Source organism: Cyprinodon tularosa, unplaced genomic scaffold (genome assembly GCF_016077235.1).
Source record: "Cyprinodon tularosa strain WSP-4 unplaced genomic scaffold, ASM1607723v1 ctg547, whole genome shotgun sequence".
Classification (NCBI taxonomy): domain Eukaryota; kingdom Metazoa; phylum Chordata; class Actinopteri; order Cyprinodontiformes; family Cyprinodontidae; genus Cyprinodon; species Cyprinodon tularosa.
Window position 1 is genome coordinate 11,602 of NW_024039282.1, and position 25,732 is coordinate 37,333.

Sequence of the window (25,732 nt, forward strand, 5' to 3'; positions counted from 1 at the left end):
TGTGAGCATCATGCTACATGGTTTACCCATCATTAATAAGGCATATGAGGCATTCACCAGGAAGGCTTTGGCCAGTTAGACGGGATGTTTCATCACCGTATCGCTCATATTGTTGCTAAGACTTAGCCCATTGTGGTAAACATCATCACTCACATAGCCAATGTGTTGTAAACACTGTAATCATAGCCTTCTACTGAAATATCAAAAAACTGTTATGTCATATAACTGTTATTGAATAAAAAAATATTGCGATATATTGATACCAAATTATTGTCCTGCCCTGATAGGAATGCAGGATGAATATATGGATTCTTACATGTTTCTCTCCTTCGATCCTCTTATCAGCTTGCTGCACAGCCTCCAAGTATTTAAAATACAACTCCATCAGTCGATCAACCTGGAGATAAAATGACGAGTGTGACGGAGGGAAGGTGACAGAAGATTAGAACCACAGATCAGAATAAATAATTAACAGGAAGAAAAAAAATCAAAACTGCATAATATACTTAAAATAATATCACAATAACTACAGTTGTGCTTAGACTGTAAAAAGCTGGATGATTACATAGAGTCAAACTATGTGGGGACAAAACTAAAATTCCTGCTTTTGAATGTTTGGCCTTCTATGTCAAACCTTCTATCAGGAAACTTGGACCAGGTTTAGGCTTTGGTTTTATAGTAGATAAAAAATAGTCTCTTTTACCCTCTTACTTCTCTAGCAAATTTCTAAAGTCATGTGATGAAGGCCTGCTAGTTGAGCCACCCAGAAGGCAGGACCTTCTGCGCAGTGGCCAAGGACTTTTAGAAAGAAACTGAAAATTATGACTAACTTTAATTCACTGCTGAGTTTTACTGATGTTTTATTTGCCTAGTTTTAATCTGTCGTTTGTGATCTATGAAAGTTCAGACATACATGTTTTACCTACAAACTCTGCTGTCTAAGAAAAAAAAATGAAAAGAGAAGGTTCTCCATTTTGCTTTCAAATCTTAGGGCTCAGTGGGGCGCCCACAATGAACAGAAACCATAATGCTACACGTTTGTTCCTTTCAACACTTTAAACAGATGATTCAAGGCTTAAATTAATAGTTAAAAAATAAATATTTTCATAATGTTCCTGCCAAATTTTAACAGAAAAAAACAACACCAACAAATTGGTACACATCTATTAATCCCCATAAGTATAGAGGACCAATCCTCCCATAATTAAAAATAAATACAGAAATGAATAAATGCTCAATAAATAAATAAGCATACAATTAATTGCCTCAAAAAATACAATAAATAAATGTAGGTAGAAATCAGATTATACAGTGAGACATAAATGTATATACGGTATCTCTTTTAATTAGCTTCTTTATTTATTCGCTTTTGTTATAATTACCTTATTTATTTATTGTCCGTTATAATCTTCAACTTTATTTTTTATTATCTGTATTATTCTTCTTATTTTTTTTTTCCTTATTTATTTCTGCCTGTCGTATTTACATTTCTGTATGCATTTCTGCCCCATTATACAAATAAGGAGGGGTGTGTCTTATAGAGTCAACTTCTGCTGATTGGTTGGCGGCTCATCTTCTTAACTCACAGAGTATTAAGTTAAAAGAACTCAAAAATGTATTTAATAAAATTACTGCAAACTGTTTACAGATATTAGAAGGGAATCCTAAAGGAATGTGAAGAATTTCATATAACAATGAATAAATAACTATTTCAGAGAAAAACAATTTAAAAAAATCTAAATTCATCATGCAAATATTATCATTAATGACATGTATGATTGTTCTGTGTATAATTTAGTCCACAGAGTCCATAAAACAGCAACATAACCAGTTCCTTTCTTACCTCCGATTCCACATTAGAAAGTATATTTAAGCTATGTAAAATAAACATCTATAGATTCAAAACAGCATTGGCAGGAAGAGGAGGAAAAACTCACCTTTTCACAGTCGTTTTCTGTGAACTTGTTGAGGAGTCTGGTTCTCTGCTGGGACTTGAGGTTCCTCAGCATGGAAGCGATGACGGAGGAGACGTGTTCTGAGGAGGAGTTCAAATTAAAGCTGTAACTCACAAGCCAGGGTTTCTAGTCCTTGCAGAGAAATGTGGATATATAAATAAATATGTCTATGCACACTGTAAATTAGATAGAAAGGAGCTAAAAACCCAGTAGGACTTAAACTTTTATCCAAACATAAAATTTCTGACCCAAAAGAACAAGTTAAACCACAGTTCATCTCAGCAAAGCCCTCAGAAGCAGCAACCTGATTAACATTTGATCATTTAAAATAACAGCATAAGCCAGCTTGAAGGAAAATGAAAAGAAACCGTAAATTAAATTTTGAAATGGGTTTTTTATTTCAGAGCATGCTGGTGCATGTGTAACAGTTTTGGCCGAGGCTGAATGAAGTTTCCTGCAGTGATAGAAATTTGCTCTTTGCAGCTTTGGGGCCATTTAGTGAGCAGAAGATCAGCAGACATGTTAATTGACTAAATTAGCAACACAAACATAATGAAACCCCTTGTTACTCATGCTTTGTAAGAAGGATCGCATTCACATCCCTTACTCACAGGCTCAGAGAGCAGGTGGAAATCATAACACAATATTTCTCCAAGATATTGGATAAAAATGCAGTGTACACAGGGGTGGGGGGTGTGGAGGGGGCGGGCACATTATGACATTGTTAAAACCTCTAGATATATACAAAGCGAAGGAAGAAAAATGTAATTGGACTTTATCAACAAGAGGTCAATATTCTCTCTCAATGAGGCTTTGCAGTTGCTAAGCAACAGGAGAGCAGGAATCAATCCCATTCCTGCATTTTAAAAAAGGGGTCTTGTTTGCTGTCGGCTTCCTTTGTGCAATCCCCCTATGACCCACGGTGTCTTTACTCACAAGGCATGAGAGCTGAGAAAACTAAAGACTGTAACACCTGCCACCGTCAGTAGTTTCAGAAGGCACGTAAATCCATCAACCGCATGAGCAGAAAGCCCAGAAAGTGCACTAAAACAACATACAACACAGCGATCAGGCAGATTGAAAAGCACAGACCTAAGAAATCAAACAAAAAAAAGACATCAGGAAAAGGTCCTATAATGGACCACTGCAGCTAAAGGCATCAGCAGAAGCCTCCAACTTTATGAAATAAGCCATCTAAAACCTAATGACGTTAAAGAGCCAGAAAAGGCTGATTTATATCCCACAGTAGCAAGCATTAACAAACTGGCATATACTACGCTTGAAAGGCGATGTACCAGTCCTAATCAATAGGAAAGTTTTATCTGAAAGAAGAAAGTTTGCTCTTTCCTCATCAACAGAGCAGGATTTTTTTGCCAGCGTATTTCAATGTAGCGGGCTGCTACATTCAAATTTGTCCTTTCTACACTGTAATACCCTACAGCTCTTTCCAGCGCATTTTAGCACAAACACTGGTTACACTGAAATGAATAAAAATAAACTGAATTTGGCCAACAAACTTACTTCCAATGAGCTTAACTGCCATAGAAACTGTGTTTTTTAAACCAATTTACCTCATTTTTTGCACATATAAATAAGAAAAGGCGAACCCCGGGCCCTTCAGGCTCTGTCATTGACTAAACCTAGTCGTTTGCAGGCAGGTGAACATTTGCACTACTGACATGCACTTTTTTCCTGTCCAGTAAACGTAGTAAACCCTGCATTTTCATTTCATGGCTCCAGACGGAACAGAGCAATGTCTCTGGGTCAATCTGACAGTTTGCATATTAAGGAGACAAATGAACATCGCCTCCAACATGGAGAAAAGATTGAAAGAAAATGTGGAGCAATGAAATCAAATAAGAAAGTTGATATAGGTGTTGCAAAGAACGCGTTTCTAAAATGCCCTTTATGAGGGGGTCAAAAAACAGCATAAGTTTGGTTCCTTTAGCATTTAAACTGCAAACAGCCAAGAGCAAATACTGTGAATTTAACTAACATTTCGATTTCAGCATTAATTGGAGAGATTACATTCATTCCAGCCACTTATCCATGAAAAATTAATCATTAAACAGATGTTTAATGACAGCTTACCAGATGTCAATTTACTGGGACATCTGGTATTTATGCAATGTGTAAATAGGTCACAATTTAGTAATCATTCGAACAAAAATCAAATCACATTACATTGACAGATTTTGCAGCTCGGTCAAACATTTGATTGCTTAAAAAGAAAAATGGAGTTTAAACAGTTTATTACCCCAACCAATAAATGCATCATAGTGCAATATTTTTTTGGCATTCGAGGAAACAAATGGTATTTTAGCCAAATGTCCTCTCATGCTACATAAAGGGTGTCTTAATTCATATCAAGGTAGGTTTGTATCTAAAGTACTGTATACCCCTGAAAGATTTTTTTTTGCTAAAATAAACTTTATAATTGGATGTCTTGTAGTGCTGTCTATGTGGACATTATTCTGGCAAGGTACTGCACATTTGTTTCAATCCAGAATCTGTCTACAACTCTCCATTTGGCGCCCTCCTCAGGTTTAAAAGGGGTTACTGCATCAGATTTTTTACGATTTGTTTATATATATATATATATATATATATATATATATATATATTATATATATTATGATGCAACTCAGAGAACCAAAGGTTAGCAGGTCTGACCTCGGCTGTTGCTTAATGCCGATTTACTCCTACACACAGCGGCTTGATTAAGGATGGGAGATAAATTAAATATTTTTTTTATAACGGAAAATGAAAATATTTTAAAATAACCATTTTCATTATGTCATTTAATAAAAAAAACAAATGAAAATGTATCAGAATAAAAAGCAGTGTGCATCTTTTAAGTCTAAAATAATGATTTAACATTATGTTTGCAAATGGGTCACAAGACAAAAAAATGAATTGTTGTTTTTCGAAAGCATCCGGTTCTGATATTCATGACAGTGCCCATTAAAACCACTGTATGTTGGGAGGAGGAGAAGAAATCTAATATCCAACCTAAAACTAACTAAATCTGGGTTCAGGCATCTCTGAATTCCCGAACCCAGTTCAGTGGAGACAAGCAGCTTAGGTTGCTTGTCTCCATAGAAACTTTCTCTCTTTTCCGAGTTTCCTCTGCCTCTGGTAAAGCTGGAGGAGAGATCTCCCTTGCCTCGTACTCAGTCACAAAACCATCAACACTGTGATCGCCCTGCTTGCCATGGTAGTGTCGCTTTAATTCCAAGAGCGAATGTTCAGTTGACAGCCTCCAGAGGCCAGGACAAACCGTGCTACTTTAAAAATCACACAGGACACCAACATGATCCACAAAGCAAAGCTGTTGTTACAATACCGCTGGTCAGCCTGCTTGATGGAACATGTCAAGCTTCACAAGTTCTTCCTGCTGCAAAATTGCATCGAAAACAGCTTTGAAACTAGCTATGTTGGCCAGATTGCAGGGCAAGCAAAGTTTCCTTTGACCGCCTTTAATCAGTGGTAAACAGATAAAATATTCCACTGTCAGATGTTTTTCCTACTTTTATTCTTTTATTTCTCAAAACTAAAAATCCTTGTTTATTCATTCATGGATGGATTGATGGACAGAGACGGATACATATAAATATATGCTTCAATGCATCTTCTGTTAAAATCAAACCTGCTGTATAAGAGAAACTGAAGCACTTTTTGATATTGTTCTTAGGAAAAAGTCATGGAATCAGTGAAAATCCGGAATTCGGACATAAACCCCAGAAATCGGTCTCAGCTCCACTCTCTTAATATTTAAATTTGTATCCTGCTAACAATGTTTAATCTTGAGGACAAGGACATGTCACACATTATAAGTGTTCTGCTCCCCTGATAAATTAACCAACAAGACAAGGAAAAATGCAATTTGGTTGCAAATCAGGTTCGTCTGGTGAAAGGTTCCCTTGTTTTACTGTAGAACACGTTCTTTCTTGTACAAAGAGACAAGCAGGCTGACTGCCATTTCCAAAAGGACACTACTTTATCAGCTTGATCCAACTGGTAATTGATGTCACCACCTCCGTGCCCTGCTCAGAAGGCTATTGATCGCTGGCTCTGGAACGTTCTCTCCAGACGTTAAAACCCTACAGAAACTGCTCCTTAGAGATTTGTGAAGCCGTGGAAGCATGATTGGGTTGTGGATTCAAAAGAGGGAGGCAAAGCTAAATAAAACATATTCTTCATCTGGTTGAAGCTGACACCTGGTCAATAGTTACTTAAAAATGTTCCTTCACAATGAGATATTTAATAATGATATAAAAGACTGAAGAAAACATTGTTTATCATAGACAATCACCTGTTTCGCAGCAGATAATGCAAAGCCAAAAATCAGGATTTCCAAATCAACTCCAAAAAAAGTGGGGGGGTTGAATCCTTACCAGCAGGACCACATTTTCCAGTTTGAACAGTAAACATAAAACCTGACAAACTCATAAGATTTTTTTAAATGGTTTGGATAAAAGAAATTTAGATTAAAGGTTAATTTACCCATGTTGGTTAGGTACAGCAATAAGACTGATATTAACTCCCCACCTAAAGGGGGTGGTAAAGGCGAACAGATGGATAAAAACGTCTCTCAGAGAGCCACCAATCACGAAGGCTAGATAACACTTACAGCCCTGCAGGAGTGACCTTTTCTTCATTAATCCTAAGGGCGATCACAACTACCAATAAAACAAATTTGTGGCTTGAATTAAAAGATAACATCAAACAAAGGGGTTTTAATGGTCTTTCTCCATCAGATTTAAAGGACCTAATAAAACAACACTCATCCTTAAGAACACTAAGGGGCAAATAACCGATTGGTTTCAGTTTTTCAGAGGTCCAATCTGAGAAGTAGAGGTGATCGTGCCAGAGCTGCTCTGAACTGTTAAGGTCCTTTTAAATGTTAAAAGGACCTTAACAGTTATGTTCTCATTTTTTTGCATTGCAGCACTTTAATGCAACTTATTCCTTTTCAAAGTGTGACATAAAGGAAGTTGACATTTACAAATACATTTAAAGTCGTAGGGAAATGGCTGCTCCTACCGTTGCATTTCCGAATTCTCCCGAGTGGTGCACGACTTTACACGAGTGAATAAAGTGAATTTGATTGGTCGTTTATCAAGGGGGCAGGATTGTTGTGGCGGAAGGTTCGCAAACAAGTTTAGTTAGCAGCTTAGTGCTAGTAGGTTCCCAATGGGAAATTCCATTGGGACCAAGTAGCGCTAATTTGGTGACTTAGAAACAACACTGTCAAGGAACGCTATGGACAGAGGAAACATGAAAGATGAAGAGTTTTGTGTCAGAGGTCATGGATGAGTCTCCTCCGTCATACATTTTTTATTTAGAGGAGGACAACAGGGACGAAATGTTGTGGAAGAGGACGCCATGGCAGCAGAAGCTTGGTTTGGCGTAGAAGGCTTACAGCCGTACATGTTTGGCCAAATTTAGGTATAGAGGCTGACGTATAACTAACAGGCATGAATAAGATAACGGAATAAAAACCCCACAGATTATAAGATAGGACATTTTTTAAATGGAACTTTTCTAACTTTTCCAACAATATGGTCTGATAAAGAGTAAATTTATATACATGTTTAAGCCAGAATGATTTGACATTTAAATAAGTCTTCCCAACAACTTTAAAAAAACTTGGACTGAAATGCTTTTTTTAATGAAAATCTGATTTGAAATGGCCAAACAGTGGAAGGCTATACATTTTTTCATGCAGATGATGAAAATATTAAACTGCTGCAGGCTCTGCTGGTTTGCAACTATAATCTCCCACTAATGTAAACTGTATAACAAGGTGAAGCAAATTATGTTGCATATTTTCAGTCTAAACTGTAAATGTGTTTCTATTAAACACTTAACAACACGAGCAACCATTAACTTTAGTGGAGTTTATTCTAAAAATCTAAAGAGAAAACTTGATTCCTGCAGGAGCTGACAGTTTAGTCCTGATGACAGAGGAGCAAACGTTCCAACCGACTGCTCTCTAGCCTGGGGAAAGCAATCAGCCTCCCACTCTCACAGAACAGTCCTGTATAGAGTCTGCATTCACTGCCTGAAAAAGCTAGTTTAAAAAATGGGCTCTGAGGACCTGGGAGACCGTTTAAACTTAAACTTAAAGTGTTATTCCAGTTTTCAGTAATGCTAACCTTATCCTGCTAATTAAAACTACAGCAATGCATCATATGTTGTTTATTTTGCTCTGGGAATCAAATATTGACAAAAAAACAATTACGGAAACCTTGAAAATGTAAATTATTTGAATTTGATATTTTTGCTAAATAAGGTTTTTGATTAAGCAATAAAGGGGTTAAAAATAATCTAACAAAGAGACATGAAGTCTGCAGGTGAGATATTTATAGTTTATGGCTGCAAAGAAAATGATGCAGACTCCCAATACCATTCAGCCAATGCAGAATTTGATTAGAATAAAAACCAAACTCAGAACCATAAGGAGAAACAAGCCAAGCCAACTATTTTAGACCTGTTTACAGGTGCTGGTCATAAAATTAGAATATCATGAAAAAGTAGATTGATTTCAGTAATTCCATTTAAAAAGTGAAACTTGTATATTATATTCATACATTACATACAAACTCATATATTTCAGATGTTTATTTTGTTTAATTTTGATGATTACAAATGACAACAAATGAAAATCTCAAATTCATCATATCAGAAAATTAGAATATTGTGAAAAGGTTCAAAATTGATGGCCCCTGGTGCCACACTCTAATCAGCTAATTAACTCAAACCACCTGCAAAAGCCTTTAAATGGTCTTTCAGTCTAGTTCTATAGGCTACACAATCATGGGGAAGACTGCTGACTTGACAGTTGTCCAAAAGACGACCATCGACACCTTGCACAAGGAGGGCAAGACACAAAAGGTCATCGCTAAAGAGGCTGGCTGTTCACAGAGCTCAGTGTCCAAGCACATTAATAGAGAGGCGAAGGGAAGGAAAAGATGTGGTCGAAAAAAGTGTACAAGCAAGAGAGATAACCGCACCCTGGAGAGGATTGTGAAACAAAACCCATTCAAAAATGTGGGGGAGATTCACAAAGAGTGGACTGCAGCTGGAGTGAGTGCTTCAAGAACCACCACACACAGACGTATGAAAGACATGGGTTTCTGCTGTCGCATTCCTTGTGTCAAGCCACTCTTGAACCACAGACAGCGTCAGAAGCGTCTTGCCTGGGCTAAAGAGAAACAGGACTGGACTGCTGGTGAGTGGTCCAAAGTCATGTTCTCTGATGAAAGTAAATTTTGCATTTCCTTTGGAAATCAAGGTCCCAGAGTCTGGAGGAAAAGAAGAGAGGCACTTCATCCACGTTGCTTGAAGTCCAGTGTAAAGTTTCCACAGTCAGTGATGGTTTGGGGTGCCATGTCATCTGCTGGTGTTGGTCCATTGTGTTTTCTGAGGTCCAGGGTCAACGCAGCCACATACCAGGAAGTTTTAGAGCACTTCATGCTTCCTGCAGCTGACCAACTTTTTGGAGATGCAGATTTCATTTTCCAACAGGACTTGGCACCTGCACACAGTGCCAAAGCTACCAGTACCTGGTTGAAGGACCATGGTATCCCTGTTCTTAATTGGCCAGCAAACTCTCCTGACCTTAACCCCATAGAAAATCTATGGGGTATTGTGAAGAAGAAGATGCAATACACCAGACCCAACAATTCAGAAGAGCTAAAAGCCACTATTAGAGCAACCTGGGCTATCATAACACCTGAGCAGTGCCACAGACTGATCGACTCCATGCCACGCCGCATTGCTGCAGTAATACAGGCCAAAGGAGGCCCAACTAAATACTGAGTGCTGTACATGCTCATACTTTTCATGTTCATACTTTTCAGTTGGCCAACATTTCTATAAATCCTTTGTTTTTATTGGTCTTCAGTAATATTCTAATTTTCTGATATGATGAATTTGAGATTTTCATTTGTTGTCATTTGTAATCATCAAAATTAAACAAAATAAACATCTGAAATATATGAGTTTGTATGTAATGTATGAATATAATATACAAGTTTCACTTTTTAAATGGAATTACTGAAATCAATCTACTTTTTCATGATATTCTAATTTTATGACCAGCACCTGTAAATGGCAGTGAAAGCTGGGTGTCCAAACACATTTGTTGATATCATATTAAAATTTGGTGAATCTTTAACTTTTATTAGTGGGAAAAACCAAGTGAAGTGTAAGTGCAATTTTGGCTTCTGTGTCCTCTATATGCATTTAGAAGCACAAAATAAAAATACTTGATAATAACAATAGTAAGTGAACTCTATTAATCTCACACTGAAGAAAATTACCTGCATTTAACCCCTACCCTTGGGAAGCAGTGGGCTGCCAGTGTGGGGGTTAAAGGGCAGATTATACTTCTGCAACTGCACACATCAAATGTCGCTTGGGTCTGGTCGCAAATCAGTTTTTCTGGTATGCTTCTGCACCGTTGGTCTGGAATTTCTAGGGACTCACAGCAGTTTCCCGCCAAAGTGCAAGGGGGTGCCTATTCGAGAACTTCGGGGGAAGGTCAGGAGAACTTCGGCAGCGCTGGCGGGAGTGATAATCTTCCAAAACAACAATGGCGTGTCTGCAAGATATCACTGTCACAAAGATGGATCTAGAGTTGCTAAAAATCGAAGAGGAACAGGTTCTGATAATGGACTTGGCAAAAAGACAGCTTAACCTTTTGTCGTAGTTGTCCATTGTAGTTGTTCCTCGGTTTTTAAAAATGGCACGCCCCAGCACCGAATCGAGAAGGATGACCACACAGACAGGCGGAAAGGCATACCAAGGACCAATCACAGCTGCTTTTTGTCTGCGCACTTTCCGCTAGAGGTCTGCGTGGGTTTGCGACCATCTGACGCATTGTCGGGATTTATTTGAGGTTGCAGACGACGGTTGCAGAACCTCTGCGCGGGGGGCATGGTCGGTTAAAGAAGACTGATGATTGCAGAGGCAATGCGTCAAAAGTATAAATTGGCCTTACGGGTTTTGCTCAAGAACCCAGAGTGGAGGCTGTGGGGATCAAACCGGGTACCTGCAACCTTTTTAGAGCACTGCTCTAAACCCTTGGCCAACACTCCCCTAAAACTGATAGTGTTGATTGATAAACTATATGGTGTTACTACTCCCTTCATGATGTGATTCTGAATACAAAAACCGACCCTTAAGTTTTATTACAGCAGGCCTAAGATTCTGGGTTTACCCCCCAGCTACACGTCAGATTCAAAAACCAATAAAGAAATCAGAAATTACTTTCCAACATAAACTGCTGCTTTAACAACTGTGAAACTGTTCATATTTGACAGCTAATATTTTAAGTTTGTAAAGTGTGTCATCATGCTCTCCTTCAGAAACCAACAGGGGAAGGAGGAAACAACAGAGTTTAGGTTGTGTGTTGAGAGATCTGCTTTGTTGTGTCTTTACTGAAACCTGAATCAGCTTTCTGGACCAGACCTGATCTAGCAAAGAAAAAAAGTACTTGGCTCTTTGAAGAGAAAAATAATGCAAACACAATTTGTTTTAAACAGTCTGAGAAAAATAAAAATGCTTCAGTATCTTTAACACAGTTTCCATTCCTCTAATAGTTTTATAACCTTAAACATTTGTTAGAAAGCAAAAGTTTATTGGAAATTTATTCCATCCTGAGTAACGCAACCGTACATTAATAAAACGCTTTGAGCTAATAAACTCTTGCCAGCGACTTACCCACTGAGTAATACATTTCTCCTAAGCGTTCTGCACGTTGCTTCCTTCACTACAGTTTTAACCATTTTAAAATTAAACACATAAATATGCCACAGCATATCCACATCCATGGAGATGAAACCTGATGAAACCTCACAGCAGGAAAGACTAAGCTTGAACAACATGGTAATAAGATGCCTCTTTACACAGAGATCTCACTACAAAGCTTCCCTTTAAAACAAAGTTATAATAGGATTACATGATAGCAGTCTGTCAACAAAGATCACAATCAAATGTGCTTCATGTAGAATGTTATTGATCCCAATCTGTGGTAATAGCAATCAGTGCTGGAAGGGATGATTAAGTGAGAAATGCATTTAATCAGCATTTGATTGAACTCTGTGATTTTTTTTTTGTTATTGTTTAATTCAGGTTACCATGTTTCCCTGTTATACTAATATATCTAACTATGTTTAGAGCAAAAGTACCTGGGGAGCCACATATTTTGTTAATGGAAAAAAAGTGCAATTCAGAAATTAAATTTTACAAAGCATTACATAAAAAAGGGTTTGAAAGTAACTCTGCTGCTTTCTCAGATTTAGTATTTAAATGTATTTTTTTTTATTCATCTTTCATTCTCTACACATCTGGGGCAGGCTTTCCTGTGGAGGGAGGAGTGAAGACGGATTTCCATAGGCCTCTGTGGGTGTTAGCAACAACATTATATTTATTTTATGTTCCTTTACATCTGTTTTGCAGGTGATGAAGCAGACAGAAGATGTTTCATCATCGTCTTCCTGTTACTTCCTTTTTCTTTCATCTTTTCTCCATTTTCCTGTTTTTCCTCTTCTATTCTACTTACATTGCAGTGTCCATATAATCTGTAATACTCCCTGCATGAATTATAATAAAGCTATTTTTATGCATAAATCAAGTGGAACACTATGGCGATAGCTGTACTGCTCCACCTGTGAAAGCAAAATCTGTTTGGCTCTTTTTGGGCATCAATACAATTATTCTTGTTGCCACATTGCCAGACAGGACACTGTTTAAAAAAAAGATTTTTATCACTTTGAGGGTTCGGAAAGCTGTATAAACGAAATGTCGAAACAAAATGACAAAGTTTTTTTTAAGTCTAAGTTAGGTTTACTAAACACTGCACTCATAATAAAAGAAATAGAAATAGAAAATCTACATTTGTGGCAAAAGAATAAATAGTAGTAATCTAACTGCTTGTTTAGACTTCTCTCATAAATGTATAATGAACCTACAACCTCTGTTTTTTCTGCAGGAGCAGCTGCTTTAATAAAGACATTCTGTTTTCATTAGGGGGGCTTTTCCTTTTTCCTTTTAATGCAAATATCCAAAGAACAGCAGAGGCATTAGAATTTGACAGTTTCTCTAATACAGGTCTCTCTCAGCATGCATGCCTTCCTCATTACTTATTTGAGAGCATTCATTAGAAAAATAAGGGTCACAACTCGGGCATCTGCAGCTCTGGGAGCTTGTTTGTGTGGAATTTAAATTACATCAAGTACAAAGGCATATGCGGTGTCTCTCAGCCTCACTCTCTACCAACACAAGGCGCATGCACACGAGCAAACAAACAAACAAACAAACCCCTTTCCGAGTCAGAGTTGGAGATGGAACTATGACTATTGTGCCTCGCCATGTAAATTAGTTGTTTACTTCTGTTCCCTCGAACTCTCGCTCGCATCATTAGCCACCTAAATATTACAAGCGGCTGGTACCAATTTCCATCACACAATCTCATTTCGGTGGTAATGACAAAGTACATACACCAATAAACAGAAAGCCCAGAACAAGTAACTGAAATGTGACGAGAATGCTCATGAGCGACGGGATACGATTTGTCGTTTGGGGTTTTGTTTCCAGCCTTCCAATTTTTATTTATTTATTTATTCCTAAATACAACCTCTTCATTCATTATGCTCCATTTATGCTAACCTGGCCTGGTGATCTCAGGTCATTTAGAGCGACTCCGTTTCAGAAAGGATTTTGCAAGGATCAATCTTCATGCAGGAGTTTGTGATAGAGAGCAATTAAAAGGATTGGAAAGACAGACGGGACTAAAGAGGGAAGGACTTAGAGGTCCCTACCTCCTAATTACTTTTGTTTGAAGCATACAATAGTTAATTAATCTACAGTGTTATTGTGTTATTCAGAAGAACCCCTTGATTAATGACATTTTCAATTAGTAGGCTTATAGAGAGGGATGGTTAACTCAATATGATTTGCATTTTGACAGGCATCTCATTACACCTAAGGCACTTTGACAAACCAGTGGAGACGTGATGGAAAATCCTCTACAGGCAAAATTACTGAGAGTAAAGAACATGAAATAAAAGAAGATGAAATAAAGAAGCATTCAAACTTGGATCGCTCGTGATCATTAGAATAATAACTCACTTCCATACAAGAATCGAACCACATCGATCAAGGAAGTAGATATTTATAATGTGACAAAATTTTCATAAATGAATTCAAAGGTAGAGGCAATCCAAGATTGAAAACAGAATTAAAATAAATTCAATAAAAATGCCTAAAAACGACTGCAAAGAAGATATGAAAAGCTTTTTTTAATCCTATTTTTTAGCATTATTAAAGGGACACTATGCAACATTTTTCAGTTAATTAATGTGTTCCATAACGTTTTGGATGATTAAATGAGTCATTTCAGGTTGAACAAAGGTATTCTCGGCCACCCTGGTGGTCTGTGGGGGAAATACTGCACTTGCAACTGCAGGAGCACCGACCCGCACCCACAGGCTCAGAAGTCTCGTGAGAGTCAGTCTTGCTTTACGGCGAGAACTGCTACACGCCCCCAGTTAAAAGCATTCTCGTTGCTAGCACAGTGGCGATCTTTGTGCAGTTATGCTACGTTCACGCAGCAAAAGCAGCAAAATCGCGTCTGCTGCTTCCTTTTTGCTGCTTGTAACAGTTAGTTCTGACTCGTGGCTGAAGCAGCTTTGCTGCTCCGGCTGTGTCTGAGGCGCGTTGGGCGGAGCTTCACTATCCTTTCTCTGCCTTGCAGCTATATTTGCTGTGATCAGTGGGAATAAAGTAGTTTTAATATGTGTTTAAGTGAGAAAATACACCTGAAAACATAATCAGTGCAGTCAGTTCATTCAGATTATTATCCTGCCTTCAATATTTTTTCTGTCGGAGCCGCTCAGACCCCCACATACCAGTGGGGCGCCAACAGTATAAATCCCTTCATCAGCAGCGGTTCACCGCGGCAGCTGGTAGGTGTTTTTCATCTAAATAATCCAAACTGCATATTCTGCCGGCAGATTTCTACATTTTAAGTTAATTTAGGCGTCAATAAACTGTTTAAGAGGAGTGATCATCAGCGCTGTGTCTCTCTCCCTGCGTTAAACGCACCCGACGCGCTGCTTCAGCTGCTCAGACGTGCTGCGCCTGCTGCTCAAAACGTGCCGCGGGACCTTTTGTTGCGCCTTGACGCGCGTCAACCATTGACTTTGCATGTAAACTCGCTGCTTCTGTCGTGCCAGCTACGTCCACTGTGAACGCAGCGTTAGTCATTCGCTGCTAAGCTCAAAACAACCGCGCCTGGCTTGACGGAGAAACCAGGAGAACAGCTGTGCATATTTACGACAGTGCACTTTTACTTTCGCCCTCTGGAGGGAGCCTCACTGGAAAATCAACACCGGTTGCATAGTGTACCTTTAAAAGACTAAGACCATATCGTGTAGTTCTAATATAAAAGCAGATATTCTTAGCAAATTAATGCACCTCAATTAACAAGTGCTTTAAGTTATCACCAACAGACATGTATAGCACATTTTAAATGCACTGTATGTGAGTGTTCAATGCCCAGAAAGGCTACCTGCGGAGCTCTGGATAGAGCATATTTACAATATGTTCTTGTTTTTTTTTTTTTGTTTCAGTAAACAAATTTCATTCGCATCCTAAATCTCGCGGCCAGTCATAAAAAATAAGCTCGTTCTTCATATTTGGAACAAGCTTTTAATGATTTAATGTCAGTTTTGACCATTTCTTAAACATGCATTTGAATTCCTCTCTTAGAGCATGGGTGCTCTTCCCTGTCGGTAGGTTTGCAAATCTCAGAGCACATGGGTGGGATGCAGGAGGGGAAGTTTATCTTCGATAATTTTCCTTTTGCAGCTCAAACGTTAATTTATTTGAGTCTCTTGTTGATAATAGACACAAAAGCAGGCAATCTGTTTTTCTCTGCACAGCTAGAAAAAAAACAACCGACACGGATGAAACTTTTGAATGTAGCCAAACAATTTAAGCCATTAAGAGATTCTAATATTCCTTTTATTTATATCTTATTTCCCGCAAGTTTAGACCTTCTACCTCTCACTCCAGCAAGGAGGCTTGAGAGCAGACAGGAAAATCAATCAAGATTGGATGGATTTCAAACCGACGGGATGAAGAGGGAGCAAAGTGACGCATGAGCGAGCGACTCTATCGAAAAAGGGTGAGACGTCAAATATCAGTAATAAAGATGCAGACAAATTTACCCCCACAGCTTTTACTATTTTTGTTTCATTTGATTTTAAAGATTGCATTTTAAGCAGTTGATTTTATTTAATGTTTCAAGTCGGAAGGAGGCAGCTGTTCCAACCGTTGCATTTCCCAATTCTCTCGAGTTACACGAGTGAATAAAGTGAATGTGATTGGTCATTTGTCAAGAGGGCGGGATTGTTGTGGTGGAAGATTCGCAAGCAAGTTTGATTGTGGTCGGTATATTGTAAACATCTTGCTAACCAGTTAGCAACCTAGTGCTAGTAGGTTCCCAATGTGAAATGACATTGGGACCAAGTAGCTCTAAATTGGTGACTTAGAAACGACACTGTCAAGGAATGCTACGGACAGCAGAAACATGCAAGAGGAGGAGAGTTCAGTGTCAGAGGTCGTGAAGGACTCTCCTCCGTCATACATTTTTTATTTAGAGGAGGAAAGCGGGGATGAAGATGTTGTGGAAGAGAATGCCAGGGCGGCAGAAGCTTGGTTTGGTGTAGACTTAGAGCTGTACATGTTTGAGCCCTTGCCTTGCAACAATGCCAGTTTTGTTAGCTCTACGTCTCCCGAAGACCCCGTGAACACTGGGATACTATTTCTTATTTCAACCATTGCGTACATATTAGCTGCGACATATGAATCAAGATGATATGACCAAAAAAATTTGATTGAGAGATGACCGTTGATATATGATTGGCCGAATTTAGGTGTTCAGGCTGATTTAAAACTAACGGGCCTACATAAGATAACGGGGAAAAAAACAACATTTTTTTTTATAGTAATTTTCTAACTTTTGTGACAATATCATCTGATTAAGAGTACATTTATATACATGTTTAGGCCAGAATGATTTGACATTTAAATATGACTTTGCTACGACTTTAAGGTCTGTGCCTTGAACAACACAAACCAAACACTTATAGGTAACGTTGACAGCCTCACACGGTTGCTGTAGATTTGTTAGCTTAACATCCATATTTGAAATATCCTGTTTCTGTTAATCTCCTATGGGAGGGAGGGGGGTATCGTGAGTTGTATTTCTGTTATTGGCGCAATTTCCTTGCTAGCTGAGAGTGAGGTGAAAGGGAGAATAAAAAGTAACCTAGAAAAAGACAAGAGAAAATCCAGCAGAATATGTAGTTATTTAAAATTTGTAACATATTAAATGGAAAAGAATAAAGCATTTAAACTTCAAGGTGACCCACTGCTGAAATATAAAATTCAATAACAGAAATCAAAGTATGACTTCATTAAAGGTTCATGCACGATTAATTTGAAAGGCAGATAAAACTTTTATGTGTAATAAAAGGTGATAAAACAAGACAGAGTAGACAAAGTAGTGCAATGGTGGAGATTTGCATAGTGGAGAAGTGCAGAAAGCTTTCATGTTTAATTGAAAATAAAAAAAGGCAGCCAAACTTCCTCTAATATTAAACATCTTTCATCTTTTTGACTGAATAGGACATAGTTTACTAAATGATGTGATGAGAGATGTTAAGATGTTTAATTTTTAGAAAACATGCCCCTTTTTGCAGGTAACACAAGGTTCTGCATAACCAAAGTCTAGAAATCTAAACTTAAGTTCCTGGTTTTTACTATTTAAAGAGGTCAGAACAGAGCTGAATATTTGCAACAGATTCCTGTCCTTAGAAAAAATAAGTCCGAGCTGCTTCGGATTATAATTAGAGACTGACCTTCGTGCTCTTTCTCTGAAGTACCAGTTTTCTTCATCTTCTTTGGGGTTTTCATAAAAAGTGGGAAGATGGTCCGTAAGCCCAGAACATCCACAAACTTATGGCAGTTATCTGCTCCCTCTGGACCAATCATAGCATGGTCCAGGACCTTCAGAGCACTGGTTCGAGACAACTTCTTTTCTCTGCAGAGGAGACATCAAAAACAAGTCAGTAAAAGTTTTAAAACAAGCTTTGAACTAATATAAAGTCTTATTTCCAGCAGGCAGCCAGACAGTATATTCTTGATCATATCTTAACAATAATAAAATGTGTATATTGCTTATCAAATTAAAACTGGAAACAAAAAAAGAAAGTCAACACTTTGCACACCAGTGACTGCCTTTATGTGTCACGACCCTAAATATACACTTAAAATGCATCAAAAGTACTAAATCATCCAGATAATTAATATCAGTTCATTGATTCCAAAGGAAATGTAACAAAATGAGACAAAAAAAAATCCTAGTGAAAGAAAATTAAACTCTGCCATTAGTAGTTTTTCCGGAGAACAAAATTCAACTGAAGCTTCCAGCTCTTCTTCTCCAGATTTCCTGTAGTGTTGGTAATGTTTCAGCATGGCTTCAGTTTTAAACACATGACGCCTATAGGATCTGCTTCATGATGGAATCCAACCTCCACTACTGTGCTTCTAGGTTGATGATAAGCAGAGCATGTGAGTGGAGCGGAGCAGAAGAAATATGGCGGAGGGCAGAGCTGTTTTCAATTCAAAGGCCAGAGCAAGTATTTTGCTCCACCTTGTTTGGCTTAAACCCTAGGCCAATGCCTATGCTGTAGTCTGTGCATATGATCTTTTATAGTCTACGTTTCAACTTTACCACGGAATCCCCGGGACGAGGATTGCATATTGTGTGATAAAATGTGGAATAAAATATCATAAAAACATACACTAACTACACTTAACAATACAGAGTGGGTTTACATAAAGTGATTGTTTCGGTAAGAGCCTGTTTTTGAAAATGGATCGCATACATGCATTATACGTTATCTCATTTGCAATGCAATGCAATGTGACCTTTTTTAATGTAGTCTAGTAAAATAAATTAATACTTAAATAGGAAACGCGGCAACATGAATGGAGTGAGGCGTTACGTTCACAGCTGGGAAACAGTGCGATAATTTAACAGCCAGTTAAATAAGACAATACACATGTATCGGTCACATCATAAGATCCAACGCTGTGTATCCCAGGGTCCTGGCATGATTACAAACTGAAAGTTTGAGCGAGCGTGGAGCGAATTTGCCGGAGCGGCAGGAAAATTAAGGCGGAGCGAATAAAGGAACCTCCTCTGATGTAAGTAAAGGTTTTTTAGGCTTTTTACAATGGTGACATCATGGCAACAGATCTCTACTTTTGTCCCATCTGCATTAATGACTGTTCCAGATATTTGTTCCAGATATCATTCCTTCAGGATATTTTAGGCTTATTCACTATTATATAAACTCTATAGGACTCAGATTAAATCCTGGACTATCTCCTAAATCAAAGACTACCTGACAAACTTAAGAGGTGATCAGCAGCAGAGAAGAACCACAGGGAACTGTACTCTCGACAATCATTTTCCATCCCTGCACATCGGAGTTCCAGTGCAAGTCAGTCCTGTCATTTTTAGTCAGTAGTAGAGAACAGGATCTGGTCTTCCATCATATGCAGGTGTAGCAGCATCAGAGTCAGTGACTACAGGAGATCCTTCCTGCCCACAGACCTGACAGATCTCTAACCTGACTCCACCAGCTGGATTTGCTCCGCATATCCAGCTGGAAACCTTCCGTTGAAGTAATTTTGGGAAGGGGCGAAAATACTGGTTAGCTGATTGGCCTATGTTGGTGATAGACGGACCAAATAAACCAATCAGATCAATGAAGCATATGACGTACTAACAGAGCGACGACGAAAACACAACCACAAGCCAGCCACAAGCCAATTGATAGATCAAACTCTTGCTGAAACCAGTCGGGAGAAGAGCAAAAACATCTTTTCCTCTGAGAAAAGCCTCCAGAGCAGTGTTTTGCTCATCTTTCAGTGAAGAAATACTCTGTAATTCCGATAAAACTTGCTCGATAGCCACGCTAATGCTAGTTTCATCAGCTGAAGCCGCCAGGTTCTTTAGACTGAACTGTCGCGCTTCTCGTTGTGTCACACCTCAAGCCGCCTCAAAGCCAACGCTGATTGGACGTTCGTTTGGTGAACTGCTCCAAATTTTCTTTAACGGAAAGTAGCCAGACTGATCTGCGAGTGAAACCTTGAAAGCTTGCGAGATCAGGATGGTCTCACGAGGCTAACAGATCTCCACACCTCTACATAAACCTGCCCAGTTTGAGTTCCTAAAAGTTTTCTTATCTTGTGCAACGGTCAAAACTGGGCCACTCTAATCTTTAAAGTCTTTTTCTATTTTAAAATGTAGACATTTTTGTTTAAAATCCCAAGATTCTATTTAACACTAAATATTTAAGAAGTAAAACATTTAACCTGTTGGATTATATTAGCTGTATGCACCATAAAACAAGTAACAGCAAAGTGACTGAAATGTTTCTTTAAATCAGGCACTTTGGTTAATGGATATTTTACCCCTGCTTTGGGATCCGGTGTAATTTAGAACAGCTGATAGTGAAAATCTATAACTATAATATAATAAAATCAAAACTATAATAAAATCTCTTATTCTACCCTACATGTCCTCTTAGGAAATGTAGCTGTCTGTCTGAGTGTCATTTCCTCCCCATTTCCACCAATGACAGATGACAGAGTTTATCTCAGAGGAGGGACACATATTTCAGGCAGTTGTGTCTGGTTCTGCAGACAGACACGCTGGAGATGATGGACGGCTGAGGTGGGACCGTGGGAGTGATGTGCAGTAGACTTTCCGAATGGAAGCCAAAGCAATCCGGCCTGCAGATGGAAAACATAACTCGACAATTTGGAAGCAATATTTTACTGAAACTCTGAAGGAGTGTGTGAGCCACGCCGAGTGATAGAAGGCGACGCCTTTTTTTCTTTTAATGCAATAGCTTGTAAAGACTTAGTTTAGGAGTTTTCTGATCTGTGCAGAGCAGTAACCATTATATGAAATATTTAAATGGTGTCTCAAAGAACTGAGTAATGGAAAGTGAGTCAAACCCTTAATATCAACGTTGATTTAAACTCTTAATTAAACAAGCTGTTGATTGGCTCCATGATTCAACCTCAATGCCCCAGGCTGTGTATTTCTAACTGATTTTTCCCCCCACAAAACAAACAATGCCCTCAGCTAAGAGGATGTAAATAAAGAGAGAAGGTTGTGAGTCAGAGTCTGTGTTTATAAGTGTTATATTGCTTTGTTGCGATGGTGGGGATTGGAAATGCAATAAGCCTCTGCTTCCTCCATCCCATTTTATAAACTATGGAGTTGAGTTTGTTGGAATTTTGCTGTATGTGTAAAATGTGATCAGGTTTAATAAATCCACTAAAACAATCTGTATCATTAGGTTAGAATAAACAGGTTTTCTTAACTTAAAACTGTAATAAATTCTAACCCCAATGCTGTTCTGCATTCATCTGTAGTAAAAGAGACTAAACCCACTCTTAAAAGAAATAACTTATAATTTGAATCTATTTATGATTTAAAGAATAAAATAAAAATGAAGCATAAGAAAAGATGAGCTGCGACTGTGTGCGGTTTATGTTCTCCAGAGATCCATCTCTCATCTTTATTGAATATCTTTGACTGTTAAAAAACATCCTCTGACGTTAAATAGATTATAATACAGTTTCGCAGCATAAAGGCAGTGAGTCAGAATTAGATTTTAATCCTGACCACAGACGTCTCGTCTCTGCTCTCACCTCAGAAGCATCATCACACATAAGAATGAGTCAGCGGATCACTTTATTATTGGTCACAGCTTCATCTCCTCCACAGAATCTGAAGCAACTCTATACTAGATATATGGTGCTGCCATGGGGTCAGAAAGGCGGTTAGCGGTTTTACATCTGAAATTAAAGCTTCTAATTCCATGAATGAAGTCTTTCAGCATCAATGTGCCCATTCTCACCCATAGAAACACGGACAAAAAAACAAGAGCCAATGTGAATGGAAATCTGTTCTTGTAGCTGCACCTCTGCTCTGGAATCTGCCTCTTAAAGCTCCATGACCTATAACTGAACTGGTCCCGCCTAAATCAAAGTTCTAGACTTTTTTATTCTGATCAAGTTGTAACAGTCCGTTCACATAAAACACAAAATCTGCAAAAAATAAAATAAATAAATGAAAATCAAACACACAGGTTTCGTGTGCTTTTTTTCGCCGGACATTTTACCAGAAAATCCCCTGCCGGCCGACAGCAATTACAGTAGCAGTCAATCAAAATGACCCTTCCCAGTCAAAAGTCCGCCGAAGGGCGGGAAAGTCCCCCCTAACTTCCCGCCACTCGCCTTCTGATGGGCGTGCATATTTTTTTACTCTGACTCCACCATTTCACTGAATTACAGGGTCTGAACAAACAATAACGCTTCTCATTAGATCTTAATGTCCACGAATCATGATAGAAAGAATATTTTAGATGTTGGAATTGTACAGGGACCAGCCAAGGGCTCATTACTGAAAGTGGGAAAAGTTTGAATGGCTACTACTGTCACTGAATATGCTGGTTGTCATTCTGATCCAAAAATGACAACTAGTCATTCTTGGGCTAAATTAAAATGTTTTTTTCTTTTCAAAGCAACCAACCAACCTTTTTAATAGCTTGGTCTACTTCATCCTTTGTCAACATTAGTTTCTCTATTTCTTATTTTTATTGAAAAAAGCTTGTTTACGCTGAGCTCCTTCACACAACATCACAGCCACATCTAATTCTTGATTGGTTTTCATGAGGCAAATATACACAAACGATTTTTCACTCCTTTGCAGCTGCGGTGGTGCACACGCTTTGCTGTATTCTCCAAAAAAGTGTCTTTCCTAAGGCTGGAATCACGATTTTAACCTCGCTCCCAGGCTGCGCTCTACATAGGAATAACATGTTCACCGTTCTCTCAAGAAAGCACCTTAATAGTTAAGAATGTGTCGAATACTCTGATTTCATCTACCTTGATTTAAACCTGTGTTCTATGTTTTTTTATTTCTGTATTTTTGTTATAAACAGATTTTGTTAAACACTTTAGTCACCCTTATTATAGATGTGGACAGGAAGCGTTTCCATCAGTATTTTTATGCTCATTTTTATGGGTGTAAATAATAATTGTTTTGTATCGATGCATCGATCGAACAGACGATCTGATGCATCGATACGTCCGCAAGAGAATCGATTCATGTTTTTTTTTTCCTCCGGTCTATTTTTATCCAGTTGCTCCTGGGCGTAATTCTCCCTCCCGTGCTGCGGTGGCGCTAAACCTATTTTGCCCTCCTACCTCGCTTCCTGGTTATACTCTTACAGCAGTGTGTTGCAGTGAGCTTGACACAGACATTTTTAAATTATGCTCAATATTGAAGCGTTGTCTGAGCTACACACTGTGGGTCTAGATACGGCCGAGGCGGCGAGGAAGTGGGGACGAGTTTAGTCCAACGACGGAGGGACATGAGGGCCAAAAAGAGCAGAGATCCAGGTGGAAAAAGGGTCCCAGCGTTCTTGCGCACCTCGCTCTTCTAGCGGGTCAAACTTCATGAGTTGTTTTCCGCAATTTCATTCATGAAAACAAGACAAGCCGGCCTCCTGTCTGCGGCACTGTCTACCGTGAACTACAATTTGGGAGAGGTGCAGCGGAACGTCTGTGGGGGTGGGGGGTACGTCTGGAGCCGAGGTATTGCATTGCACTCATTGCATTGATTATGTGCAGCATTTTTGCAGTATTTTTTGATGCAACTTTTCTACTTCTTTTATTTGCTGTTTCTAAAAAAAAATAAAAAAAAATGCATGATGATATTACAGCTTTCATTGATTTATTTCAAACTTGAAACTTTGTTTAGCCTGTAAGGCATAAAAAAAAATAAAAAAATAAAAAATTTACCGATTAATCGAATCGAATCGTATCGTGTTATAGTTTTGAGTATCGAAAATAATCGAATCATTGGGTCAGGAAATCGATACTGAATCAAATCGCCATGATTGGTGTGATTTACACCCCTAGTCATTTCAAAGTATCGCATTAGAAGGCCTAGATGAAAACAGACATGATTATTTAAGTGCAACTTGACTAATTGCAACACATGCATTTAAACTTCATTCTATTACTTATCTGTGGTTTTGTACTCATTTGTCATCTTTACTTCCTGTTTCTTTACAGCGAAACCCATAATCCAAACTTTGCACTGCCTGGTTAATTTGCTCCACGGGACAAAAATATCTCTAATTTGTGTTTCTCTTTTCCAACATTTGAAAACTTCAGTCAAAATTACCAACATTTGCATTATAATTGGATGGAAACACAGCTATAGTCAAAACATGGGGGTGCTGGTACAGGCAAAGTGACAACATTAATGGTTTATAACTTACCGTACCAAGTTTGAGAAGAAATTATTGATGGCAATGTTTCATTCTGTTACACGAGAAAATAAAGGGTTAAACTTTAAATACTTATATTTTAAAGGTGATAGTTTTGTTATTTATAGGTGATTTAGTTTATTTTATTGAAAGATAGTTGAAACGTTCCTTTTTAATCAAACCGCGGCCCAGTGAAAGAAGTTGGGGAACCGCCAACTCAGGCTGAACTAAATGGAACTCTCGTCTATAGGTTTGTCCTTGAAGGTCTACCCCCATTAGCTGGCTGCTGAGAGTCCTTTGAAAAATGGGGACCATTCACTATTCTCTCACTACATCTCTACAAAACGACCATTAAGTCATAAAACTACGAAGTGGAAAACCACAAATAGTCTTCCTCCTGGCGCCTGAGATTAATTGGATCCTTGATGAGTTTTAGGGCTTTAAACCAATTTGTGTAGAAAAAGCTCCTGTTCCATTTTAACTCAGTCCCAACAGAATGGGCAGTTTACAATTACTCTGCCAGCATGTCTGTTAGTTTGTTTCAAATGTTTAAGGCTTTTACTTGCTTTTAAAAACAAGTAGATTTATTGAATATTAGTTTATATATCTAAAAACTTAAATCTTTATAGAATTTAGGATACTTAATCCCTAAAATCTTTAGTACCATATTAGATTAATGATAACTTTTGTTTTAGTAGGTTGGTTTCTTCCAGCACTGAGCCTTTTTGGTTTTTAAATCTTATGTTAATACCATAACGCTGTAACACTTGGACATTTTTGCAATAAGTTCCACAATATTTGGCTAAATTTGATCAAGCTGCCATAAATGATTATTTGCTTCTTTTTAAACAGATAGTTTTGATTCTGCCCTAATGAGATATCGATCCCAGTCTTAAACCCGTGTGTCCAATGATGTGATTATCGTTGTACAGGAGCAGAAGCTGTGAAGGCTTCATAAATGCATGTGATGGGTCTGCATGAGTGTTTAAGGTCAGCTCTCAGCCGGGCTGCACTCTGCTGCCTTGTAAGTCTGCCACTCTCCTCCAATCAATCAACAGTTAGAGAGAGAACTGGGAGAGAAAGAAAAAACCTGTGAAATGAGCTTTTAAGGACCAGAAGGTTTCTGCACTGACCTCTAGATGGAAGGGTTTTTTTTTTTCTCTCTTTTTAACTGAAGAATTTCAGCTAATTTATATAACAGCTTTTCAAAACATGCAATTTCAGTCAGAATATCACACATTTAAGAGCTTTTTATGATTACTTCAGCCTCGACCTTTTGAACAAGGGTCTATTTGAACAGATCACTTTAACTTGCAAAGATTGTTAAAAAGT

At 38.3% G+C, this 25,732-nt stretch overlaps 1 protein-coding gene across 1 annotated transcript in view; it reads right to left on the reverse strand.

The window, feature by feature from the left end:
• Nucleotides 1–202: 202 nt before the first annotated feature.
• The window catches only part of ctnnbl1 (catenin, beta like 1), a 64,232-nt gene continuing 38,702 nt past the window's right edge, over nt 203–25,732 (reverse strand). The window contains exons 11-13 of the mRNA XM_038304906.1: nt 17,894–18,075; nt 1,938–2,035; nt 203–397 (exon numbers count right to left, since the gene is read on the reverse strand). Of these exons, the coding sequence (XP_038160834.1) occupies nt 218–397; nt 1,938–2,035; nt 17,894–18,075 (460 nt within the window). The 3' untranslated portion in view covers nt 203–217. The remainder of the gene's footprint in view (nt 398–1,937; nt 2,036–17,893; nt 18,076–25,732) is intronic.